This window comes from Diplotaxodon limnothrissa, linkage group LG11 (genome assembly GCF_057381915.1).
Source record: "Diplotaxodon limnothrissa isolate DT_005_m linkage group LG11, D_limnothrissa_male_GT1.1, whole genome shotgun sequence".
NCBI lineage: Eukaryota > Metazoa > Chordata > Actinopteri > Cichliformes > Cichlidae > Diplotaxodon > Diplotaxodon limnothrissa.
In genome coordinates, this window is record NC_140606.1 from 22,758,204 (window position 1) to 22,780,583 (window position 22,380).

Below are 22,380 nucleotides of genomic sequence, written 5' to 3' on the forward strand. Positions count from 1 at the left end.
CTTATCGATCATCTTATCGATTCTTATTTGGTTCTCATTGGTTCCATTTTGAGAGTCTTCACCAATGCTAACCAGCATATAAAAGACATCACATTCGTGCAAATTAATTATGTGTTGTGTGATCAAATGTTTGCACACGTTGGAGGTATTTCCCCTTTTTGTTGTGATTGGTGTTGGAGCCATTACTCAAAAAAGTAATTGTTACACATAGTACACTACTTGTTACATCACTTTCTCCATAAAATGACCTGGAACTCATTGTCTCATAATTACCATTGAACAATATTAACCTATAGGCTAAAGTCCCACACACCAATGAAAATCCCGATTCCAATGAGGACCCACATACGGTGCTTCTCTTAGTATTAAGGTATGAACCCAATGCTGAAAGCACAAAGCAAAGATGAAAACCAGCACAAAGAGATCTTAAAAACCTTAAAGTGATTCTACTTTAGAAACATGAACAGGTGGATGGATGAACAGAGGCCGCAGCCTGACTGTTTATCCATTTGTTACCTGTTGAAGTTCAGGGTCTGGCTGCTGGGCTGAGGTCGGCATTCACTCAAGCTTTATTATCACTCTGGGTTTTTGGCTAGCTTAACATTAATAGTCAGTGCTTGTATTATCATGAACAAGGCGAATGGACATCTGTAAAGAGTGGACCTTAGCAAGCTCGCGGACACTGAAATGCTTAGTTAATCATCTCAGGATTATGCCCATTTGCATGTCCTGCCCTACAGAAAACCTACGTTACCTGTTGGAAGTTAAAGGTCTGGCTACTGTGGTCTCCATTAATGAGCTTTGTCATTACTCTGGGATCCGTGGTAGCTTTTTGTAGCATCCTGTCTGTGCAGATGCTTGCAAAGAGCTGAAGTTTTTCTAGCAATAAAAAGCAGAATTTATGGTAGAGCAGAGAGAGTGCATTCGCTGTCCGCTTTCCGTATACATGCAGTGAGCTCTGTTGTCAGATGGAGACAGTGTACAAAGTATGTGACCAGTCTTTGGGCCAATCTTGCTGGTGTTACTACTGGTCCATGAGCATTGAAAACACTGAAAAGTGTCCCTGCGACCACTGTCTGTGTTTTTCATTATTTAATTTTTGATCTTTGAAGATTTTTTTTCTTTTGTGTGTGTGTGTGTGTGTGTGTGTGTGTGTGTGTGTGTGTGTGTGTGTGTATCGTTCTCAACCAATCAACATTGGGCAGTCGAACACCTGCACTCTCCCAACAAACTACAATAAATCCCGCTTAATGCGGCTGCTTCTGCCCTGGATGCAGTTTGCGCTTTGCCATTGCGCTCTTGTCATTTTGTGCAGTAAAAATAAAAGTAATATCAAAATGTCTCTCTGCAGATCTCTCAACCTTTTTTCCTCCTCTAGGAACTGAAATCAGTTGATTGTAGCACAGGAGCGCAAAAAGAAAAAAAAAAAAAAGCACATTTGTTTGATGTGGGGCTTTTTTCTTTCTATCCACCCAGCCTGTAGATAACTTAAGAAACTTCAATGTACAGGGTGGGCCATTTATATGGATACAGCGTAATAACATGGGAATGGTTGGTGATATTAAAGTCCTGTTTGTGGCACATTAGTATATGTGAGGGGGCAAACTCCTCAAGATGGGTGGTGACCATGGTGGCCAATTAGAAGTCGGCCATCTTGGATACAACTTTCGTTTTTTCAATAGGAAGAGGGCCATGTGACACATCAAACTTATTGGTAATGTCACAAGAAAAACAATGGTGTGCTTGGTTTCAACTAGAGCTGGGCGATATAAGATTTTTTCATATCACGATATGTTTTTTTCATTTCAGGCGATAACAATATCAATCACGATATGAGCCAAATAACTATATTTGTAAGATTTAAATGTGCCGTTGCTCACAAGTAAAATGTGAAATAATCAGCAGCTTGTTTTTATTTAAATATTTATTTCCCATAATAAGTTCAACAGGGTAGATGTACTTAAGGAACATGAGACTTTTTCAGATAAATAAATGCAAATATTGCAAACTACACAAAAGGCAGCCGCTAAAGTGCAATTCACTTGTATTTTTATTTTTTATTCCTATTTATTCTATTTATCCCCTTTGTATATTTTATTTATATTTGTCTCTGTATTTATATATATATATATGTGTGTGTGTGTGTGTGTGTGTGTGTATATATATATATATATATATAACATTCTGTAACTGTAACTTCTGTCGGTGCTGTGCTTTTTTGGAAATCGAATTTCCCAGAGGACCCACCCGAGGGATTAATAAAGTTCTATCTTATCTCTTATCTTATCTTAAAGCATTTAAGTTTCAAAATAGAACAAACGAAACAGACTACTAAATTGTCAATTCCACTTAGAAACAAAATATTAATTCTAAAAATAAATCTTAGTTTGTTTTACAGAACAGACAAAACTGACTAACTTTTGTCAATATCAAATAAACTGAGAACTAAAAGGAAATTCTCAATCTCTCCTTGTTGTATAGCTGAGCTTTTCAAACAGTTTTAACAGTTACTTTAGTCTGACAAAAGCCGAATGACGAATTAGCGCTTCCAGTCAGAGACTGAGGCTATGTCCACACGTACACGGGTATTTTTGAAAACGGAGATTTTCCGTTTTCGTTTTTAAAAATAATCCCGTCCACACATAAAGGCAGCTACGCTGCTATGAACATGCCAAAGCAGCAGGTGGAGCTAGATTCCTAACCGTGCAGAAATGTTGGCCAATCAGAAGTCTAGAAGCCTCGGTGGGAAAAAGTAAACAAAGCTGAGGCATAGAAGCAGAACCGAGTCGTATGTGTGGAGGGACAGTAACTGTGTGTATATGTAAGCATTTAAACACTGCAGAGAGTAGAATTAACAGTAACAGTGTTGTAGACGTCAAAAAATGCGCACACCTTTGACGCTGCGTTTTCTCCATTGTTCTAGTCCACACGTAAATGCAAAAACTGAGTTTTTAAAAATCTTCGTTTTCAGTGACCAAAAACGCCGTTTACGTGTGGACGAAAGGTGCAAACGCATAGAAAGATCTGCGTTTTCAAAAATACCCGGGTACGTGTGGATGTAGCCTGAGCATGCACCAGTTTATTGTATTTCCAGACTTGCTTTCGGCACAATTTACAGTGCACGCTACTCTGTTTTTTGTCAGACTTGAAATAGCCGAAATACCTTCACACTACGGAACTTCTATGGCTCTTCTGTTCGACAATCTCTCCGGCATTGGAACCATCATCTGTTTTCTCTTCGGTAACCTTCGGTCACGCTCGGTTGATTTTTCTAGTCGGCACACTCATTTCCTCCATTACCCGGGCGGTACGGTGGCTGGCTGCTTCCCAAACGGCTTGGCACTTGTGCTGTACGTAACAAGTCACGTGACGTGACGCTGCGGCTGTGATTGGTTCGGCTCTGCGCTACTTAATTTGGATTGGCTGGTTTTTTTTTGTTTGTTTTTTTGTTTTTTAAGAGGACAAGAGCGGCGAGGTCTATCGCGATAGTTGAATTTTTCTATCGAGAAAAAGTTATATCGCGATACATATCGTTATCGTTCTATCGCCCAGCTCTAGTTTCAACGTAACTTTATTCTTTCATGAGTTATTTACAAGTTTCTCACCACTTATAAAATGTGTTCAATGTGCTGCCCATTGTGTTGGATTGTCAATGCAACCCTCTTCTCCCACTCTTCACACACTAATCGCAACACCGCAGGAGAAATGCCAGCACAGGCATCCAGTATCCGTAGTTTCAGGTGCTGCACATCTCGTATCTTCACACCATAGACAATTGCCTTCAGATGACCCCAAAGATAAAAGTCTAAGGGGGTCAGATCGGGAGACCTTGGGGGCCATTCAACTGGCCCACGATGACCAATCCACTTTCCAGGAAACTGTTCATCTAGGAATGCTCGGACCTGGCACCCATAATGTGGTGGCGCACCATCTTGCTGGAAAAACTCAGGGAACGTGCCAGCTTCAGTGCATAAAGAGGGAAACACATCATCATATAGCAATTTCAAATATCCAGTGGCCTTGAGGTTTCCATTGATGAAGAATGGACCCACTATGGTTGTACCCCATATACCACACCAAACCATCACTTTTGTTGTTCCAACAGTCTTGGAGGGATCCATCCAATGTGGGTTAGTGTCAGACCAATAGCGGTGGTTTTGTTTGTTAACTTCACCATTCACATAAAAGTTTGCCTCATCACTGAACAAAATCTTCTGCGTGAACTGAGGGTCCTGTTCCAGTTTTTGTTTTGCCCATTCTGCAAATTCTGTGTGCCGATCTGGGTCATCCTCGTTGAGATGCTGCAGTAGCTGGAGTTTGTATGGGTGCCATTTGTGAGTAGCTAATATCCGCTGAAGGCATGTTCGACTTAATGCCACTCTCCAGTGACATGAGGCGAGTGCTACGCTGTGGGCTCTTGCTGAATGAAGCTAGGACAGCCACTGATGTTTCTTCATTAGTGACAGTTTTCTTGCGTCCACATTTTGGCAAATCCAACACTGAACCAGTTTCACGAAACTTAGCAAGCAGTTTGCTAACTGTAGCATTGGAGATGGGTGGTCTCGTAGGGTGTCTTGCATTGAAATCTGCTGCAATGACCCGGTTACTGCGTTCACCAGATATCAACACAATTTCGATCCGCTCCTCACGTGTTAACCTCTTCGACATGTCAATGGCTGTGAACAAAGAGAAACTTGTAAATAACTCATGAAAGAATAAAGTTACGTTGAAACCAAGCACACCATTGTTTTTCTTGTGACATTACCAATAAGTTTGATGTGTCACATGGCCCTCTTCCTATTGAAAAAACAAAAGTTGTATCCAAGATGGCCGACTTCTAAATGGCCACCATGGTCACCACCCATCTTGAGGAGTTTGCCCCCTCACATATACTAATGTGCCACAAACAGGACTTTAATATCACCAACCATTCCCATGTTATTACGCTGTATCCATATAAATGGCCCACCCTGTACTTCAACAGACGCCCTCTGCAGGTAGACAGTTAGTAGCTGTCCACGGACTGACAACGCGTTACCACCGCAGAACCATAATTTCCCTCCAGGCTTTACTTACAGCCAATGGCTGTGTCCCAATTCAGGGTCTGCACGCTTCAAGTACGCATTTTAAGTGTGATTACGTCACCGCCACGCGACGACGGCTGTCCCAATTCGAAGTGTACTTCAAATGCATACTCCAAATGCGCCGTCGATTTCCCCAAATATCAAGCGTGGTCCGTGCACGCTTCGTGGTCCCATATATCCCACAATTCACAGCGCGGCGGTGGGTGTGGATAATTTTGCCGCAAAATACGGCAGAAGGGAGCGGCCGAAGAGTGAACTGTAAGTACTCAATATGACGTCACTTATTTATGTGCGAATGTTTAATAATGAAGAACATTAAAACATTGCTGTTGGCCACATGTCGGCAAAGTTATGTGACATTAGTGATGTTTGTACTTTCAGCCTCTACACACACACACACACACACATATATATATATATATATATATATATATATAAAACACCCAGCACGCCCCTGCGGGCGGTTTATCCTTCAAGCTCGGGTCCTCTACCAGAGGCCTGGGAGCTTGAGGGTCCTGCGCAGTATCTTAGCTGTTCCCAGGACTGCGCTCTTCTGGACAGAGATCTCCGATGTTATTCCCGGGATCTGCTGGAGCCACTCGCCTAGCTTATATATATATATATATATATATATATATATATATATATATATATATATATATATATATATATATATATATATATAAGATAAGATAAGATAAGATAACCTTTATTAGTCCCACACGTGGGAAATTTGTTTTATATATATATATATATATATATCTGACAATACTATAATATTGGCCATATTATATTTACATTACCACAGTGAGATGACTTTAGTCTCATGAACAACAAGAGCTAATTGTTATTTACTAACTACTCTTGAACTGACTGTTCAGTACAGAAATGAAGCCCAACAATCATGTTTTACAGTCCCGTAGTCTCAGCCTCAGATACTCAACTAATCAAAGTTATGTCATGACAAAAATGAATGACCAAATGACCAACAAAACATTTTTCTCCTTCATTTATGTCATACTATCTCGCGTTTCTCGCGGTTAGTATCATGGTTGCTAGGCAACCTGAACAGCGCGACGAAGGCCAGACCGTCCCATTTCACAAGACTCTCACTTCCGCACTTCTCGTACTTATAGTACGCACCGTACGTAGTACGCGTAGTGCGCGTACTTCAAGCGTGCAGACCCTGAATTGGGACACAGCCTAAGTACGCACGCAGGAGCTTTCTGATTGGTTCTCACCTCCGTCGCTCTATTGATGATGTCCTTCCTGTTCACCCTAAGAACACGTGTAGGGTGTACATTTTCGAGCTGAGGGGAATAACGGCAACAAAACATCGCCGTTCAGACACCTTCGTATTTTTTTTTCTGTGGAAGGCTTTACCGAGTAAGAGGGCAACATGGTGAAGACACGGTACAAGGGGAAAAGCTCAATAAACCCCTCAACATCCAGCAGCAACCCCGGTGAGCTAACTCTCCCATTAGCCAAACTGCTTGTTTACAGCTAATGCTAATTGTTGCTAGTCATTGTCAGAGAAAGTCATATTTGCGTTATTTTAGATAATAATAGCGTTGCGTATCAAAATAAGACTTCACAGCGGTGTGATGAATCTAAAACTTAACTTACACTGTTGCGTACTGTAGGAAGATATAGCCTTTTAAGTTTTGTCGTGTCAAACACCTGTTTTATGAAAGTTAAACATATTTACGGTAAAATCTGAGCTGCAATCTTGGGGTGGAAAATGATGCTCCTTTAAAAATGAACGTGTACGGTGTGTCTGGTTAGTAGTCATAACTAGCAATGCAGTATATCTTGATAGGAATTATAAAGTTACGTGTTTGTATAAGCTGTTAACAGCACTATACCGGCACCTTACACTGAAACCCAGTCATTTGTTCAGCACATTTAAAACTGTTTAAGGTAATAAAACATGAATGTTGTTGCACGGTCCTTAAAAAAAAAATCAGAGGCCTTAGTTGATTATAAATATGGTATTTCCCTTGCAATAAATTGACTAACAAGTAAGTGCATTGTAATAACATGTGGGTTTCGTTAATGAGCCGTTAAAGTAAACATAAATTTATTCGACAGATCGAGCCAAAGGTGCTGGTGGAAACAACATGAGGGACCGAGCCACTATCAAGCGCCTGAATATGTACAGACAAAAACAAAGATGGTAAGCAAATATTTTTCTTTTCTTTTTTATTGATATAGTTTACTGTTACAATGTAACGTAAGTGATGTGTCAAGAATTAAAGAGATCTTTTGTCCACAGTGATAGCCGTGGAAAAGTCGTCAAACCTTTACAGTACCAGTCCACAGTAGCTCCGGGAACTGTTGCCAGAGTTGAACCTAACATCAAATGGTTTGGTGAGAAATGTCTTTACTGTTGTGTATGTTATAGTGTATACTGTAAATTAATTAAATTGGAGGTAATACCATTTGCTCATATGTTGCTCTTGTTTGAAATATTGTCAGTTGAATTTGTAAAAATAAAATGTTCACTACAATAATACCATATCATTTTTATTCTTATTATATGACTATCCCATATTTCTATACTCTGTATTTAAGCAAATACCCGTGTGATCAAGCAGTCATCCCTCCAGAAATTCCAGGAGGAGATGGAGGCAGTAAAGAAGGATCCATATCGTGTGGTGATGAGACAAAGCAAATTGCCTATGTCCCTTTTGCACGATAGAGTCAAAGCCCATGTGAGTATAAAGGCTTTAAAGCTTATTCTTGTAAGATTTTTATTATATATGTATGTATTGTTATGAACAGTCACCACCAACACACTGAAATTAAAATGAAGCAGTTGAGATGTGTTTGAATTGCAGAGGTGACATCTTAATTCAAGGAGTTTAACAAAAAATATTGAATTTGTTGTTTAGGAATTACATGTATTTTTATCCATAGTCTTCCATTTTCAGAGGCTCAGAAAAAATAAATAATAATAACTGGATGTGAAACGCTGTCAGGTATAGACCTAACTGTATAATTAAAATGCAAACCTTGGGATCTAAACATGATAACAAAATAATAGCAAAACAACAAATTGTGCCAACAAGGGTAAAAAACAAAAACAAGAGATTTAAAAGAGGACACACAGTTTGCTTGCCTGAGATGTCTAACCATGGCATTACTGGGCGTAGGGACCCAGACAACAAAGGCCAACTACTGCAGTAAGAAAACACAAGTAAGCCTTCCAGGATCTCTAACAGCAGCACATGGGGAGTTAGGTGGTTCCAGCTGTGGTGTGGAGGCGAGTCTTTATCGGCTACCTCAGAATTTTAATAAAGGTCAGCAAGGATGGATGTAATATATCACTTTTCCAAGTATGTGTTAATAGCCTGGCAAAATAAAGTGCATTGCATTGATAACAGTATAATGGCAGCATTTATTAAGCTTGCTTTCTCAGAGTTTTACAGGCAACTTCTTAATTGCCTCTTGGGGGTGAATAAAGTCTTCTGATTCTGAAACTGCAGATGCCAGGGAGTGTACTTCATCTGACACTGCTTTCTATTTCCGTGTGGATGGAGTGTACCTGAAAGTCGGCACAGAGCCTGTGACAAAATTAATGTTTAAAGAACAAGGCCGCAGAAGAAAGGAATAACTTAATATTAGATAGCTGTCTTTGCAAGTAAGGCTGTTTGGTCAGCTGAGAATGTAAGGAGTCTAAAAATAACTTAGACATTGCATTATTTCAAACATTAATAAGCAACGCACCCTCAATAAAAGAGAAACTAATAATGTGGTTCGTGCTGAGGCTAAAAGGATAAGTTTCCATGGATTTGAAGTAAATCAGCTGCAGGGTATTTTGGGGTATCCTATTTTTATTTCAGCGAAGCAGGCAGACATCAAAGGTAAAGGGCTACATGTGGGGGGGGGGGGGAAATCAACCGAAACTGCTCTAGCAAACACACTTCTTCACGTTACTTTATAAGATGTTGTGGTCTGGTGTATCTTCTGATACAGTAGCTGACTGGGGCAGTCGTAGTGATGCATAGTAAAAACGGGATTTAAACCCCCCCCCCCCCCCAAGAAGAAATAAATAAATAAAAATAAAATCAAAGATTATGTTATTAATAAATAAAGTATGTGATTTAAAGTGTTCTGTAAGCTTAAATATAAATAGCTCTTTGCACATGGGTCTAAACTTGCTTACGACAGTGGGATTAAGAGAGTGATTCTTTTAAAGGGGTTAACAAGTGGCATGTTTAAAATTTGAGTAGGAAATAACCAGTAAGTGGAATGCGTTTAATAATGACTAAAGTAAGTAATGCAGATAAAGATCATAGCTATTTTCGTCTGTGTGAGTAAACTCTTTCTTGAGGCGAATAAGAGGACTCACTTTAATCCTCATACAATTTTTCCTCTGCCCTACTGTGAACCTGAATGTACTGGCTTACGCTAGGCATGAGAGAGCTGCCTTCATCCAGACTTGGATTTTTTTTCCCTTCAACATAACCAACACAGTTCTAAATAAAATCCAGTTCTTGTTCTTGTGCCATGTGCTATAGTCCCTCATGAAGTTGAGGCATTTCTTAGAGTGTGAAAGAGTTCAAAATAATCTCTTAATTCATCACCGGGTTACCAGAAGATGACCTTTTATTATTTTTATTAATATTACAATTATGTAACTAAATGGCACAGAAGTGCTAGTAAAGTATGAAAGTGCTCTGTAATCTTAATGTATGATCACTGAATGACCAGTGGAATGATATTGCTCCAAAAGGCAGACAAATTAAGCAAGAGCCAGTGGTTCAGTCAGAAAAATGTGTTTTCAAACAACCAGAGTGCTTTGTAGGACCTCTTGGCAGATAGTTGAGGTGACCTGAGGCTGTAAACAGTGTTGTTTCTGACTAACCTGCTCCTCCACCCCTCGTGGCAGTTTTGCAATAGAGGTATGGCGTGTGTTTTAAGATCGCTGGAACACTTAATCAGCACTGGCATAGTCTTTGCTGTTTCACTGGCTTTGTCGCATATTTGGGTGTTCTGTTTAATATATTCATTTATTGTGTGTTTCTGACTGAAACTGTTGGAGAGCTGTTTGTGACTGTATCACAAACTGTGTTTTAACATTGGAAAAAAAAGAGCTTTATGTTTCCTCTCTGCTTAAATACAGCATGATAATGTTAAATTTAAATGGATTTTGCAGTCCAGCTTCAACATCTGGATCCTTTAAGTGTGTTGTTCATGCTGGAAAGAACAAAGTCCAAACTTTCCCCGGGCGCTGCACTGGTGGCTGCCCACTGCTTCACTGAGTGAATGGGTCAAATGCAGAGAAGAATTTCCCCACGGGGATCAATAAAAGTGTACATTATTACATTATTATTATTATTAATAAAACCACAGTCATAATTCTATCTGATTTTGTAAATAAATGATATAAGGTCCTGCTGTAAGTATATTGCTGGCAGAGCTATTCACTGTTAATATAAAAACTTTTTTTTTTTTATCACAAAATGTTCTATCTTTCTATAATTGCAGAACTCTAAGGTTCACATTCTAGACACGGAGGGTTTTGAGAACACTTTTGGACCTAAGGCTCAAAGGAAGAGGCCCAGTCTTGTTGTGGGCGATGTCAAGGACCTTGTAGAGCAAGCTGAGGCCTCAGCCCTAAGTTATAATGCAGAAAATGACAAAGACCTGGTTACCGAGGACACAGGGGTCCGGTAAGAATTTTCTTTTTGTTTCTTCTTTCTTTGTTTTTTTTGTTTTTAAATGCATTTTTAAATGCATTTAAAGTGTCGTTAAATCCCTGCTACTTTTTTATTCACTAAAGGGCGGAAGCACGTGAGGAGATTTTCAAAAAGGGTCAGTCCAAGAGAATCTGGGGAGAACTTTACAAGGTATCGTCTCCACCTTGTGTAGTATGTTAGTGCAGTAAAGTGTTGTGTGGTCATTCTCGAGTCCTCTTTTATTTTTACAGGTGATTGACTCATCTGATGTCATCATCCAAGTGCTGGATGCCCGAGATCCTATGGGAACACGGTCTAAGAGCATTGAAACGTATCTAAAGAAAGAGAAATCCTGGAAACATCTGATCTTTGTTCTAAACAAGTGTGACCTTGTGCCCACCTGGGTCACGGTAAGATATTTACAGCACACCCCCCTGGTTTCCTGTATGACTGGTTGTAGTTGCTTTTCTTAGTATTAAACTTGGTCTCTGCTCATTGTTAAACCAGAAACGTTGGGTGGCTGTTCTGTCTCAAGAATATCCCACTTTGGCTTTCCACGCCAGCCTCACAAACTCATTTGGTAAGGGCTCTCTCATCCAGCTGCTCAGGCAGTTTGGCAAGGTAAGAAATGCTTTTTGTTCGAAATGCAAAAACTTTCACAAATAAAATATTTGAGTTGTTTTATTATATAGAGTTTTAAAAAATACATTTATCATCATGTTGTTGTGCAAGATAATAGATTTGTCAACTGGTAGTAATTTGTAACAACTTAATGTGTATATAGCTGTGAACACAATATCTGATGCTTAATTAGGTTAGCTGGGACACTGTAGGCATTTAATGAGCAGTATTTAATGTGTTAATGTTAGAATCACAAACATTGGAATAAACATATCTGTTTGATGACAAGCTACATTGGTTTGTCAATTGTGCATTATTATTGTTTTGCATCATATTTCCTTTCGATTTTTAAACACTTTACTAAACTGTAAAATATGCTTTTAGGTCTTTAAGTAGTTTACATTGACACAATATATTAATTTAGCTGCAGTAAACCACCACAGTGGAGTTTCAATCAAGCTGTAACTGAAGATTGACAGGCTGTCTGCTTTAAATCAAGGGGTTTACCAAAAGTATTGCATTAACTTTTTATAAATCACATCCATATACAGTCCCCCATTTTCAGAGGCTCAAATGTAATTGGCTAATTGACTGAAAGGTAGTTTCATGGTTAGGTGAGTCCCGTTCCTTTGTTATTCCATGACAAATTAAACAGATAACTTATTCGGATCATTTACAACAAGGTACAAACCACTGGTTACAAACATTAAAAGGGCAGGTTAGACCATATCAGAGGACATGTGAAAGAGTCTCCGCAGTTCTGGAAAACAAATCACTGAAAACCGAGATGAACTTTTATCAGAGTAATGGATAGAGAAAAGTATAGAGAAGGAGAGAAACAGCGCATGAGCTGATTAATCCCACATTATATTTCAAACATAGTAGAAGCAATGTCATAACATAGACATGTATGGCTGCCAGTGGACATGGACCACTTGTGTTTACTGATGATGTGACTGCTGATATAAGTAGCAAAATGAATTTGCACTTCACTGCGCAAATGGATAATGATCCAAAACATACTGCAAAAGAAACCCAAGAGATTCTCAAGGCAAATCAATGGAATATTCTTCACTGGCCAAGACAGTCACCTGATCTCAACCCAACATGAACATGCTTTTGAGTTACAGAAGACAAAACTGAAGCTGTTTTTCAAAAGAGGGCAGCAGCTGAAGACAGCTGCAGTAAAGGCCTGGTACACCATGTGAAAGAAGGACATGCAGCATCTGGTGATGTCCATTAGTTCTAGACTTCAGGCTGTCTTTCTGAGGTTACTTTTCAGCTTCTGAAAATGGGGAACTGTGTATAAAAATGGCAGTAATTCCTGAACATTTAACTCGGTGCATTTTTGTTAAACCACTTGAATTAAAGCTGAAATGAAGCACTTTTTTTTATCCACTGTGGTGGTCTACAGAGGCTAAACTACAAAGAATGCTTCATTGTCCCAAAACTGTGCTGTGTTCCACACAGTTACAACCATAACATTAGATTATGTATTGCCCTGACTGCCCTGGCAGCATACTTGAGAAAAGCTTGAAAGAGACAACAGAGGAATTACATCCCTTCAAAGAGGACAGACAAAGACTTCCTGACTTTATTTTTCCCTCACGCAGCTCCACACAGACAAAAAACAAATAAGTGTGGGTTTCATCGGATATCCAAATGTTGGAAAAAGCTCGATCATCAACACTCTGAGGTCAAAGAAGGTTTGCAATGTTGCACCCCTCGCTGGAGAAACGAAGGTAAAATCAATGTATCGTATTAACTATACAGTAGTTAGGTTCACATGATTATATTTTGGGTTTAGTCAAAGTCCCGTTGCTGCTTAATGTTGATGGCTTCAATAACAGAAGCAGTCTACCCTCTGTTTTTAAAAATATAACTGAAAAACTAAGTGGAGAGTAAAAGAGTAAAAACAACCATTTTTTATCCTTCATTTCCTCTCTCTTCATCTGTTTATCCTTTTTGGAAACAAATGAAGGGTTGAAACCTTGGCGTACAAAGACCGGTCAAGGGGAAAGTCAGGGGAAAATGGCTTTACCTTTAGAGCCAAAATTGTAAGCTTGGACTGTAACTGAGCAGTTTTTCTGCACACCTATCCAGTGACTCTCATAGGCCTGTGGCCAGCAGTGCTTTATTTCCCACCTTGTGTTTTATTCTCAGCACATACTCAGCAATTACGAAAGCCAAACAAGGTTATGATCCGTAGCGCTTTCATAGATCACGTACATTTTGCTTTCCCACTTATAATTCTTTCAGCAGTTTTTCCTTGTTTTAAGATTTTATATCAAATGATACCAACAAGGTGAAATGTGTTTCTCATCGTTTGTGAAACAGAATTTCATGGACCACACATACAGCGTTAATCTTTCTCTCTCTTTTGTTTAAGGTGTGGCAGTACATCACTTTGATGAGGCGCATCTTCCTCATTGACTGCCCTGGTGTTGTCTACCCCTCAGAAGACAGTGAATCTGATATTGTTTTGAAAGGAGTAGTAAGTCTGTTTTTTAAAGTTTATTCCAATTGATTTTTTTTTTTTTATTAATTAATTTGAGTTTTTTTAATGTCTGCCACTGCAGTATAATAAGAAGGGTGAATTTATTTGGACTTCCCATAAAACTAGGAAAAACAATAACATCTGAAAATCTAAGCACAGATCCGAGAAATGGTGTCCTGGTAACTTAGTATAATTCACCGAACTGTTAATGTTGTATTTTTAACAGTCTCGAGGATTCGGGGAATAACGAACTGAGACTTTAAAGTGGTTTGGGCTTCATAATACTAATACCCAACTGTTTTTAAAAATGTCTTTATCTGCTCTATTTCTGATCCTCGGGATCCTTGTGGGGCATCCGAGGTTCAGCATTTCACCCTTAAAGTCAGCGTAAGTGAAAGGTTGCACGTTCACGTCTTAAAGTACTCATCTTTTTCTTTCCCCTTTTTGCAAAGGTTCAAGTGGAAAAGATCAAGAACCCAGAGGAGCACATCGGTGCAGTACTGGAGCGGGCCAAACCAGAATACATTCAGAAGACCTACCGCATCCCTACTTGGAACTGTGCTGATGACTTTCTTGAGAAACTGGCGTTTCGCACAGGGAAACTTTTGAAGGTTCATTTTCTTATTTAGAGGCTATACTTGAAAACTGCTTTGTATATTTTTTCCAAACATTTGCTTTATAAGTTCTGATGATATAAAAAATATATAATTTTATAGCTACAATGGAGCATTTTAACTCATTGTATGTGTAAGAGGTAATGGTTAAGGTTTATTTTTCAGCTTGGGTATTTATTGTGCTGTTTTTCTAGAAACAAGTGTTTTAATGCCTCTGTGTAGTTTTGTGGGGAAGTTAATGACTGCTGACTTTGCTGCAAAAGCAGGTTTTACAAACATTTTTCCCCTTAAAGTTGTGTTCCTACCAACTTCATTGTTGCACATTTCTCCCATGTATTTGAATTTAGGACTCTCCTTGAGCCTTATTTCTCTCTAAAAATGCTGTACTGTCTTGACATTTTCTCTGAAATATGGCGTAGGCAGAAATCTAGAGAAGGCAGGACTGAAACAAAAACAGCCCTCCCCCCCTGAAGAGCTTGGGTCTTATGTATGTGCTGTGTATGCATTTAAAAAAGTTACATTCACTTCATTCTCCACATAGGACACGATGAGCTCTTATTTACCAGATGGAAACTCTCTGCTTAACTGATTGTACCGCCAAACTTTCTTTCTGCTTGGACTCTCTCCTTTCACTGCCAAATGTTTAAGTCTGAAAATAGAGTCCAGAAGAGCTGCAGGGCTACAGCTGCCTCTGAAACACTAGATATATATATATTTTTTAAATGTATTTATTTATTGCTGCCTACTTCAGCTTTAAATCACTAAGTCTTAAGATGTCTTAGCAATCTCTTCTTGTTTTTGTACAGGGCGGTGAGCCAGATCTCGCCACAGTCTCTAAAATGGTATTGAATGACTGGCAGAGAGGACGTATCCCCTTCTTTGTGAAACCCCCTGGACCTGAAGGAGATCAAGAGGTAAGATTACACTGAATTTCTCTCTAGGGCTTTTTAAGCGCACCAAACTGTGCCCTCAGTGTAAACCTGTTTTTATTGCTGTGTTTTCGCTAGGATGAGAAGCCACTGCCAGTTGCAGGACCGTCGGAGGTAGTAGAGCATGTGCAGAAGGAACAACCAGACAATCCGGACGCCATCTCAGAGGAACGTGAGGAAGAACAGCAGAGACAGAAGGAACAGGTCCAGAAGATTCTGGCTAATGTCAGACAAAACTTTGGCAAAATCAGTGTGGCTCCAGAGTTCAGTGAGGAAGACTTAGTTCCCATGGACATGCCTGATCTGGACATGTCAGATTTTTCTGGCTCTGATGGTGAGGAAGATGAGGGCACAGAGGAAAACGAAGGCAAAGAGGAAGATGCGACAAGCGTTGAACCAGCTGATGAAGTGACTGACATCTCTGAGCCCACAACCTCTCAGACTGAAAAGACAAACGGCAGCAAGAGTTCACGGGAGGTCATACGTGAGCTGGATGTGAAAATCGCCAAGTACAAGCAGTTTCTGGACCGAGCCAAATCCAATCGCTTCTCTGCAATCCGGTCAGTCTGCTCAAGCCCAAACCTCACTCGCATATTTTCTTTGTCTTGTGTACTGCCACCATTGTGTTTCGTCCAGTAACGTAATGTGAAGTTGTCAGACATAGAGATGCCACGCATTTTAGGTGGTCCGTGCTAACCAGCCTTGAAGCTGCTGATGACTAGCAGTGATCATTTTGATGCCATAACGTTTGTGTCTTTTGTGTTCTTTAATGCTTGTGTTGAATTTCAGCACACACTGAAGAACAAAGTCAAGTAACCGCTGTATAGTTAATCTGAGCCTAATTTAATTACTGTTCATTTCAGCTGACCCCAACAGGGATAAACTGTTTGCCTTGTTTTGTAATGATTTACTTTTTTCCATTTCTTTGGACAGGATACCTAAGGCGCTTTCTGACAAAGTGTTCACAGACATCAAGACTAAACAGTCAGCAGCGACTAAGCAAGCACAGAAGAAAGGTAGTCAGTCAGCTTGTTTGTTATGACTTTGTATGGTTCTGGATGTAAAAATAATTTGGGAAAGGCTTTATCAGATGTGGTTAAGGTCCAATAAACCTTCTGCAGTTCCAACAGAATAATCAATTACTGATATTTATCAACTTGATATTTTGCACAAACTTTAGATTTGAATGGGTACGTCAAGTTAACATTCAGGCAGTGACATCAGATCTGTTCATCTTTCTTTGAATTCAGCTCCAAACCAGAGGGGTAAAAAGAGGAAAGCTGAGGAGGGTGAGGACCTGGCCCAGCCGAACAGACTCACGTCTAAACAGGTATGCGGTGTTTGTTCTCTCTGATGTCAAACAGGCCAGATTTCTCTGGTGAATGTTCTTCTTACTGATGTAACATTGGAAATGAAAAGCTCTGGTCTTTTTTAGAAGAAGATTTCACTTTTTTTCCTCTTCTGTTTCTCTTTTCTTTCTCTACAGAGAAGAGCAATGGATCGTGCTCAGAGGACGAAGAAAGTTGGCGTACGTTATTATGAAACTCACAATGTGAAGAACAAGAACAAAAAAATCCCAGCATCAGGCACAGAAGGTCAAAATACCAAGAAATCGAAGCACTAGACTGGAGTTGAATAAAATAAAACACACATGTAAGAAATCTGTATCTAAATTAGCCTGAAGCTATTTTTATTGGGATAAAAAAAGGTTGGCAGAAGGTGGAACACTAAGGTGGTCTTAATCAACTTGATGCCTTATCTTCATGACTGTTGTAACTTTGTCCCCTCAGTGCAGAACTGTATTTGAATGACATTTCATTCATCATATACAAGTGTACTGCTCTCTTGACGTTCAAGAGCAATGTGCAGTAGTTGTTTGAAGTGTACTTGTTATGCCAGAACAATAAAACATTTGTAAATTACACTAAGTTTTTACTTTAATGTATCATTAAGCAATAAGATGAATTACAAGTGAACACAATCTTGTACAGAGAAATGCCAGCTAAGTGTTTGTTTGTTTTTGTTTTTTTACTTCTTTGGTGCAATTATCTCTTCCAGTTGAGCCTGAAAAGAAAAAAGGGGTGGTTAAGAAATCTTTAGACAACACAATCTACAAGAATTATTCTCTGATATGTAATTGAAAAAGTCACCTTAAGCTGTTGGTTGGTTCTCTTTAGGAACTGGATCTCGTCATCGTGCCTCTTTTCCTCTAGCTGTCGCTTTTCAGCTTCTATCTTCTCAACTGTTTCACATTTAGCCTTCTCTTCATTCAGCGCCTTCTTCAGTTCTTGTTTCTCGTTCTCTAGCTCCAAAATCTGCCCGTATAACAACGCATACGTGTGAGTTTGTTATTGATGCAGGGTCAATCCTGTAAAAAGCACTGCAGCCACTGTCATTGTACAGTAACTGTAAAATAGAGAAATTGTGCTCTCTGCTGGACTCCTAGCTAAATGACAGCTGAACTACATGAGTGGCGAAGTAAGTTTCCCAGCATCTATAAATTGCTTAGTATTAAAAATATATATTGTGACCCTGTATTTGTAACTCATAAGGAACCTGATATCCTTACTCTGTTTTTCATATCAGCTTCGCCCTTCTTAGCCTGCAGTGCCTTTCTCATGCCGTAAGCTATGCTGCTTTCATACACGGTCTGGTAGGCAGCAATGGTCATCTGAATCTCATCTCTGACCAGCCACAATAGCATACCCCTCTCAGCGCAGTTGATGGTTACCTGTCTGAGTAATTCATCTCAAAAGAAAAAGAATGACAAAAAAACTTATGTGATTTATTGTATTTATGTGTATTGATTCTACCTTCTATAATCAGCAACATCTCAGCTTCTTCCTTACCAAAACACTGGGAATAGAGCTCCCTGCGGACAGGGCAGATTCCTGTTTCTTTGGCCTGTCTTTGCTGCAGTTTTGTGTTTAGGAGTTCTTCTAGGTGCAACACATCTGCTCTCGTACAAGGTGTACTGGATACTTTCTGCACCCACAGTTGGTTTCCCTCCATCCACTCCCTGTAAGAGGAAAATTTGTAAAGTTCTGAACTTGCTGAAGAACACGCTATGGATAGAAAAAACTCTACCTGGGTGGGAGGATTGAATTGAGGAGCTCCTCATTTTCCTGCTTAGTAGCCTCAGTAGATGCTGATTTTGGTTTAGGAGGTGGTGGAACAGGTGTAGAGTCAATGGGCTGCTGAGGGCTTACTTTCAAAGGGCGTCCCTGTAGTGACAGATGTTTCATAAACTATCAGACAAACATATTATTACCCTGATTTGATTTTTTTAAATGACTGATACATTTTCGTAAATCTATTATAAAATACACCTTACAGAACCACCTTGTAACTGTGTATGCATGCAAATATATTAGTGGATGTAAGTATAATTGCATTAAGCTTTAATCAGACTCTCGGGATCTTGGATAGCATAACTTTTACATTAATCTCAAATCTATCCCTGAGACTTGTGCCATAAACACGGCTGGCTCGATAAACTCACCTTTGGTGATTTTCTGTCTGTGCTTTTGTTGACCAGAACTGGATTGTCGTATTTCAGCAGCGTGTCAGCTGGAGGAATCATTGTCGTTTACAATAGAGGAATAGAATAAACTTATACAGTAAAACCTGAAACTTCTTGGTCTAGCGTTTAGTTACATAAAGTTCACGCTCATTGTTTGGGTTGTCTTGGCAACAATGTCCGTTACGTTTTAATGTGTGCGAGCGGAATCAGCGCTTAGCTCCAGGAGTACAGGCTAGTGACACTTTTTTTTTTCAAAAATTCTTTTGAGATAAATGCATTTTTATCAGTATTTTAAAAAATCTATTTAAAAGAGCCAAGTGGGATGTTTGTTTGTTTTTTACTTTTACCACCTTGTGTATCTTTTACTTTTACTATGCCTTTTTTGTTTGTTTTGTGTTTACTGGCTGCATCAAGTAAAAGTAATGTGTGTTAAACGAATATGTAAATAATGAAAGAATGTGCCAGCTTTTTCAATACACTAAATATTTAGGCTGTACAGGAAATAAACTGGCCGGCATCTCATGTCGGAACCAACGTGAGACATGGACACTGGCGGAGCTTAATTCTCGGTGAACCTCGGGAAGCGGAAGTGCGTGATCTCGGCGTAACGGGCGAAGTTTGTTACATGCCGAGGCTTTTGTTTTTTTTGTACATACAGTGGTGTGGTTGAAAATGTATGCTTTTTAGGTTATACAACGGTCGATTTGAGAGAATTATTTTAAGCATGGCCAAAGAGAAGCGACACAGGAGAAGAGAAAGTCCGGAGCGTGAAGCCGAAGTAAAGATAAAGCAGGAGAAACTGAGCCCTGCTAGGCCACAGAGATCACGCCGCTCCAGGTCGAGATCCCCCGGCAACTCCAGTCCACAGAGAGGAGGAACGAGTCGGTGTGTGCACTAAAGTTATCATACCACCTTAATTTTGCCACATGTGTCATATTGATCAACTTGACAACCGTGACAGAGTCAGTTTTTTTGAGTATATCGCTGTAGTACTTACTTGGGCTAGCTACAGCCACTAGTTGCATCTCAACGGTGGGAAATGTCGTGTGAACGGTCGCTTAATACTCTCTTGTGTTCTTCATTTAGGTCACCTGCAAGGACGAGGGACCGTTCACCAGGTAGAAGGGGAACCTCTCCCGCCAGAAGAAGCAGCAGATCTCCGAGAAAAAGGAGAAGCCGTAGTCCTCACCACGGGGATGTCAGAGTAAAGCGGGTGATTAGTTTCAAATTATTGGGAAACATTTTGCAATTCAGCAGCACCACTGGAGTATAAAGTGATCTAGGTGGTATAAAGTACTCATCTGGAATTTACCACACAGAAGCTTGTGTAACCCAAGTGCTAGTCAGATAGTACTAACAGTCTGAGGCAGTCTGTTTTCTGTGTAGAGACCCAACATTGGTCTACAGTTGTCCCATTTTTAATGTTTTTCAGAGGCATCTGGCAGTAATGACAATATATGTCAAACAAACTAGAGCCCACTATTCCATACTGAAGGGTAATGCAGTACAACATAATTAACTACTCAAAAATGTAACTGTGTAAGTATTCTGTAAATATATGTCACAGGAACGGGATGAGCATAGAGCTAGCGGCGACGAGAGAAGAAGAAGAAATGAGCAACCAGAGGACAGACGGAGTAGGTGGGAATCTGATAGGCCACGGGAGAGAGAGCGCGGTGGGGAGAGGCATAGGGAGCGAAATGCTCTTGCCTCTCAACAAGCTGAACGACAGCAGCAAGATGAGAGACGCAGGGAAAATCGCCAGCGACGTGAAGAAAACCAAGAGCGAGACTTGGGGAGGTCAGAAGAAGAGGGTGATGAGGCAAGCGCTGCTCCTGCTGTGAAAGAGAAGCCAAACTTTGAACTTTCAGGGGCACTCACAGAAGACACAAACACATTTCGGGGAGTGGTGATCAAGTACAACGAGCCGCCTGAGGCTCGGATTCCGAAGCGCCGATGGCGACTGTACCCTTTCAAGAATGATGAGGCTCTTCCAGTCATGTACATTCACAGACAGAGTGCCTATTTGTTGGGGCGACAGAGAAGAATTGCTGATATCCCGATTGATCACCCATCCTGCTCCAAGCAACATGCAGTATTCCAGTACAGGTAGGAAGAACAGTCATCAGCACATTTTTATTTATTTTTTTACTCTAGTTTTCTTTTTGTTTGAAAAGCATGCTCGATCTGTGGTGATTACTATTTACTATTGTTGTTGTCCAATATGTTGAATGACTCTTTAGTCGTGATCCCCATTTGCAAATAGATCATGTCCACCATTCTGTCTTCATTTCTACAGACTGGTGGAGTTTACGCGGGCAGATGGCACCACGGGCCGGAGGGTAAAGCCTTACATTATTGACCTTGGCTCTGGCAATGGCACTTATCTGAACAACCAGCGTATCGAGCCCCAGCGGTACTATGAACTCAAAGAAAAAGATGTCATAAAATTTGGCTTCAGCAGCCGTGAATACGTGCTGCTTCACGAGTTCTCAGACACAACCGAGGTAGACGCCAAGCAGGAAGAGGAAGACGAGGGCCTTGATGAGTAAATTGTTCCAAAGTACTTGATTGCCGAAGTTCATTCAGGTTAGATAATATCATCATCAAAAACAACAACAGAAAAAGAACTGTTTCTGCAGGGAATGGAGCAATAAGTTTGAACTGGTAAATGCAGGAACTGATTTAAGTAATGGAACAGGATTTGTTGGTGTATATTGTGTAATTACTGATCTCTTGCTTGAACCTGCCACAGCTGTCTCAAAGAAGACTTTTTCTCAGGTTGTATGATGTCTATGTGATAAGTGACGGATCTTACATCTCACATTGCTCGCATTACATTAAGATGTGCTCAGTGACAGATAAAGATATCTCACCAATCTATAGTTATATATTCTATATTTTTTTTGCACCACAGCACTTAGTGCAAAGCATAGCTAATTGTCTATGTCCATGCTATATGTGTCAGTGTACATTACATTATTGGAATGTGAACTCTAGATTCATGTTTAAAAAGCATTTTTATTGTCAGAGTAAACATTGCAGTATAAGATGTAAGGATATTTCCTTTTCCTTTTTTTGTCTTTGCTTGTAGTGCAGGAAAAATTATTAACGCTGTTGTGTTCCCTCGCACTACTGGAATCTGTATGCACCATTCTTATTTTTGCCCATTCATAGAAGTTCATAGTAAATTTTCATTTTTGTACTGTAAATAAATTTTTGAAGAGTTTTATTGGAGCAAACTGGTGTCCGTTTGTTTCATAAAATGTCCCGTTTTAAGGAGGACAATAGGCACCATAATTATTTAACAAGTGGGTAATACAATTTGTTTATGATAATTTAAGCCTTTTAATTACAGTACTCTCTAATAGTCATCATCATTTATTTATATAGCACTTTTAAAACACACCTGGTAGACCAAAGTGTTG

General features: G+C 39.8%; 3 protein-coding genes across 3 annotated transcripts; 2 read left to right on the forward strand and 1 right to left on the reverse strand.

Annotated features, from left to right (window-relative positions):
* The first annotated feature begins 6,363 nt into the window (after nt 1–6,363).
* gnl2 (G protein nucleolar 2) lies at nt 6,364–17,325 on the forward strand. The gene is made up of 16 exons (XM_085365368.1): nt 6,364–6,547; nt 7,176–7,260; nt 7,360–7,454; nt 7,659–7,798; nt 10,578–10,762; nt 10,873–10,939; nt 11,020–11,178; nt 11,276–11,389; nt 13,003–13,131; nt 13,779–13,883; nt 14,339–14,497; nt 15,307–15,414; nt 15,508–15,989; nt 16,363–16,445; nt 16,680–16,759; nt 16,916–17,325. Exons 1-16 carry the CDS (start codon nt 6,484–6,486, stop codon nt 17,051–17,053), a joined length of 2,193 nt encoding a protein of 730 aa, XP_085221494.1. The 5' UTR covers nt 6,364–6,483; the 3' UTR covers nt 17,054–17,325.
* Nucleotides 17,326–17,457: 132 nt separating this feature from the next.
* Nucleotides 17,458–19,012, reverse strand: dnali1 (dynein, axonemal, light intermediate chain 1). Its single transcript, XM_085365370.1, has 6 exons — nt 18,932–19,012; nt 18,517–18,653; nt 18,279–18,448; nt 17,999–18,177; nt 17,580–17,744; nt 17,458–17,493 (listed from the first exon to the last, which is right to left on the reverse strand). Exons 1-6 carry the CDS (start codon nt 19,010–19,012, stop codon nt 17,458–17,460), a joined length of 768 nt encoding a protein of 255 aa, XP_085221496.1.
* Nucleotides 19,013–19,549: 537 nt separating this feature from the next.
* Nucleotides 19,550–22,171, forward strand: snip1 (Smad nuclear interacting protein). Its single transcript, XM_085365369.1, has 4 exons — nt 19,550–19,837; nt 20,039–20,165; nt 20,520–21,061; nt 21,252–22,171. Exons 1-4 carry the CDS (start codon nt 19,629–19,631, stop codon nt 21,502–21,504), a joined length of 1,131 nt encoding a protein of 376 aa, XP_085221495.1. The 5' UTR covers nt 19,550–19,628; the 3' UTR covers nt 21,505–22,171.
* Nucleotides 22,172–22,380: the final 209 nt, after the last annotated feature.

What these genes read in the sequence shown, in the direction of transcription:
- gnl2 (XM_085365368.1), top strand. Translation starts at nt 6,484, where the DNA reads ATGGTGAAGACACGGTACAAGGGGAAAAGCTCAATAAACCCCTCAACA. An exon ending in ACCGAGGACACAGGGGTCCG is followed by an intron (nt 10,763 to 10,872) that starts GTAAGAATTTTC and finishes TATTCACTAAAG; the next exon opens with GGCGGAAGCACGTGAGGAGA. An exon ending in TTGTGCCCACCTGGGTCACG is followed by an intron (nt 11,179 to 11,275) that starts GTAAGATATTTA and finishes TTGTTAAACCAG; the next exon opens with AAACGTTGGGTGGCTGTTCT.
- snip1 (XM_085365369.1), top strand. Translation starts at nt 19,629, where the DNA reads ATGCTTTTTAGGTTATACAACGGTCGATTTGAGAGAATTATTTTAAGC. An exon ending in CAGAGAGGAGGAACGAGTCG is followed by an intron (nt 19,838 to 20,038) that starts GTGTGTGCACTA and finishes TTCTTCATTTAG; the next exon opens with GTCACCTGCAAGGACGAGGG. An exon ending in GGGATGTCAGAGTAAAGCGG is followed by an intron (nt 20,166 to 20,519) that starts GTGATTAGTTTC and finishes TATATGTCACAG; the next exon opens with GAACGGGATGAGCATAGAGC.
- dnali1 (XM_085365370.1), bottom strand. Translation starts at nt 19,012, where the DNA reads ATGATTCCTCCAGCTGACACGCTGCTGAAATACGACAATCCAGTTCTG. An exon ending in CAGACAGAAAATCACCAAAG is followed by an intron (nt 18,654 to 18,931) that starts GTGAGTTTATCG and finishes CTGTCACTACAG; the next exon opens with GGACGCCCTTTGAAAGTAAG. An exon ending in GCTCTATTCCCAGTGTTTTG is followed by an intron (nt 18,178 to 18,278) that starts GTAAGGAAGAAG and finishes TTTTCTTTTGAG; the next exon opens with ATGAATTACTCAGACAGGTA.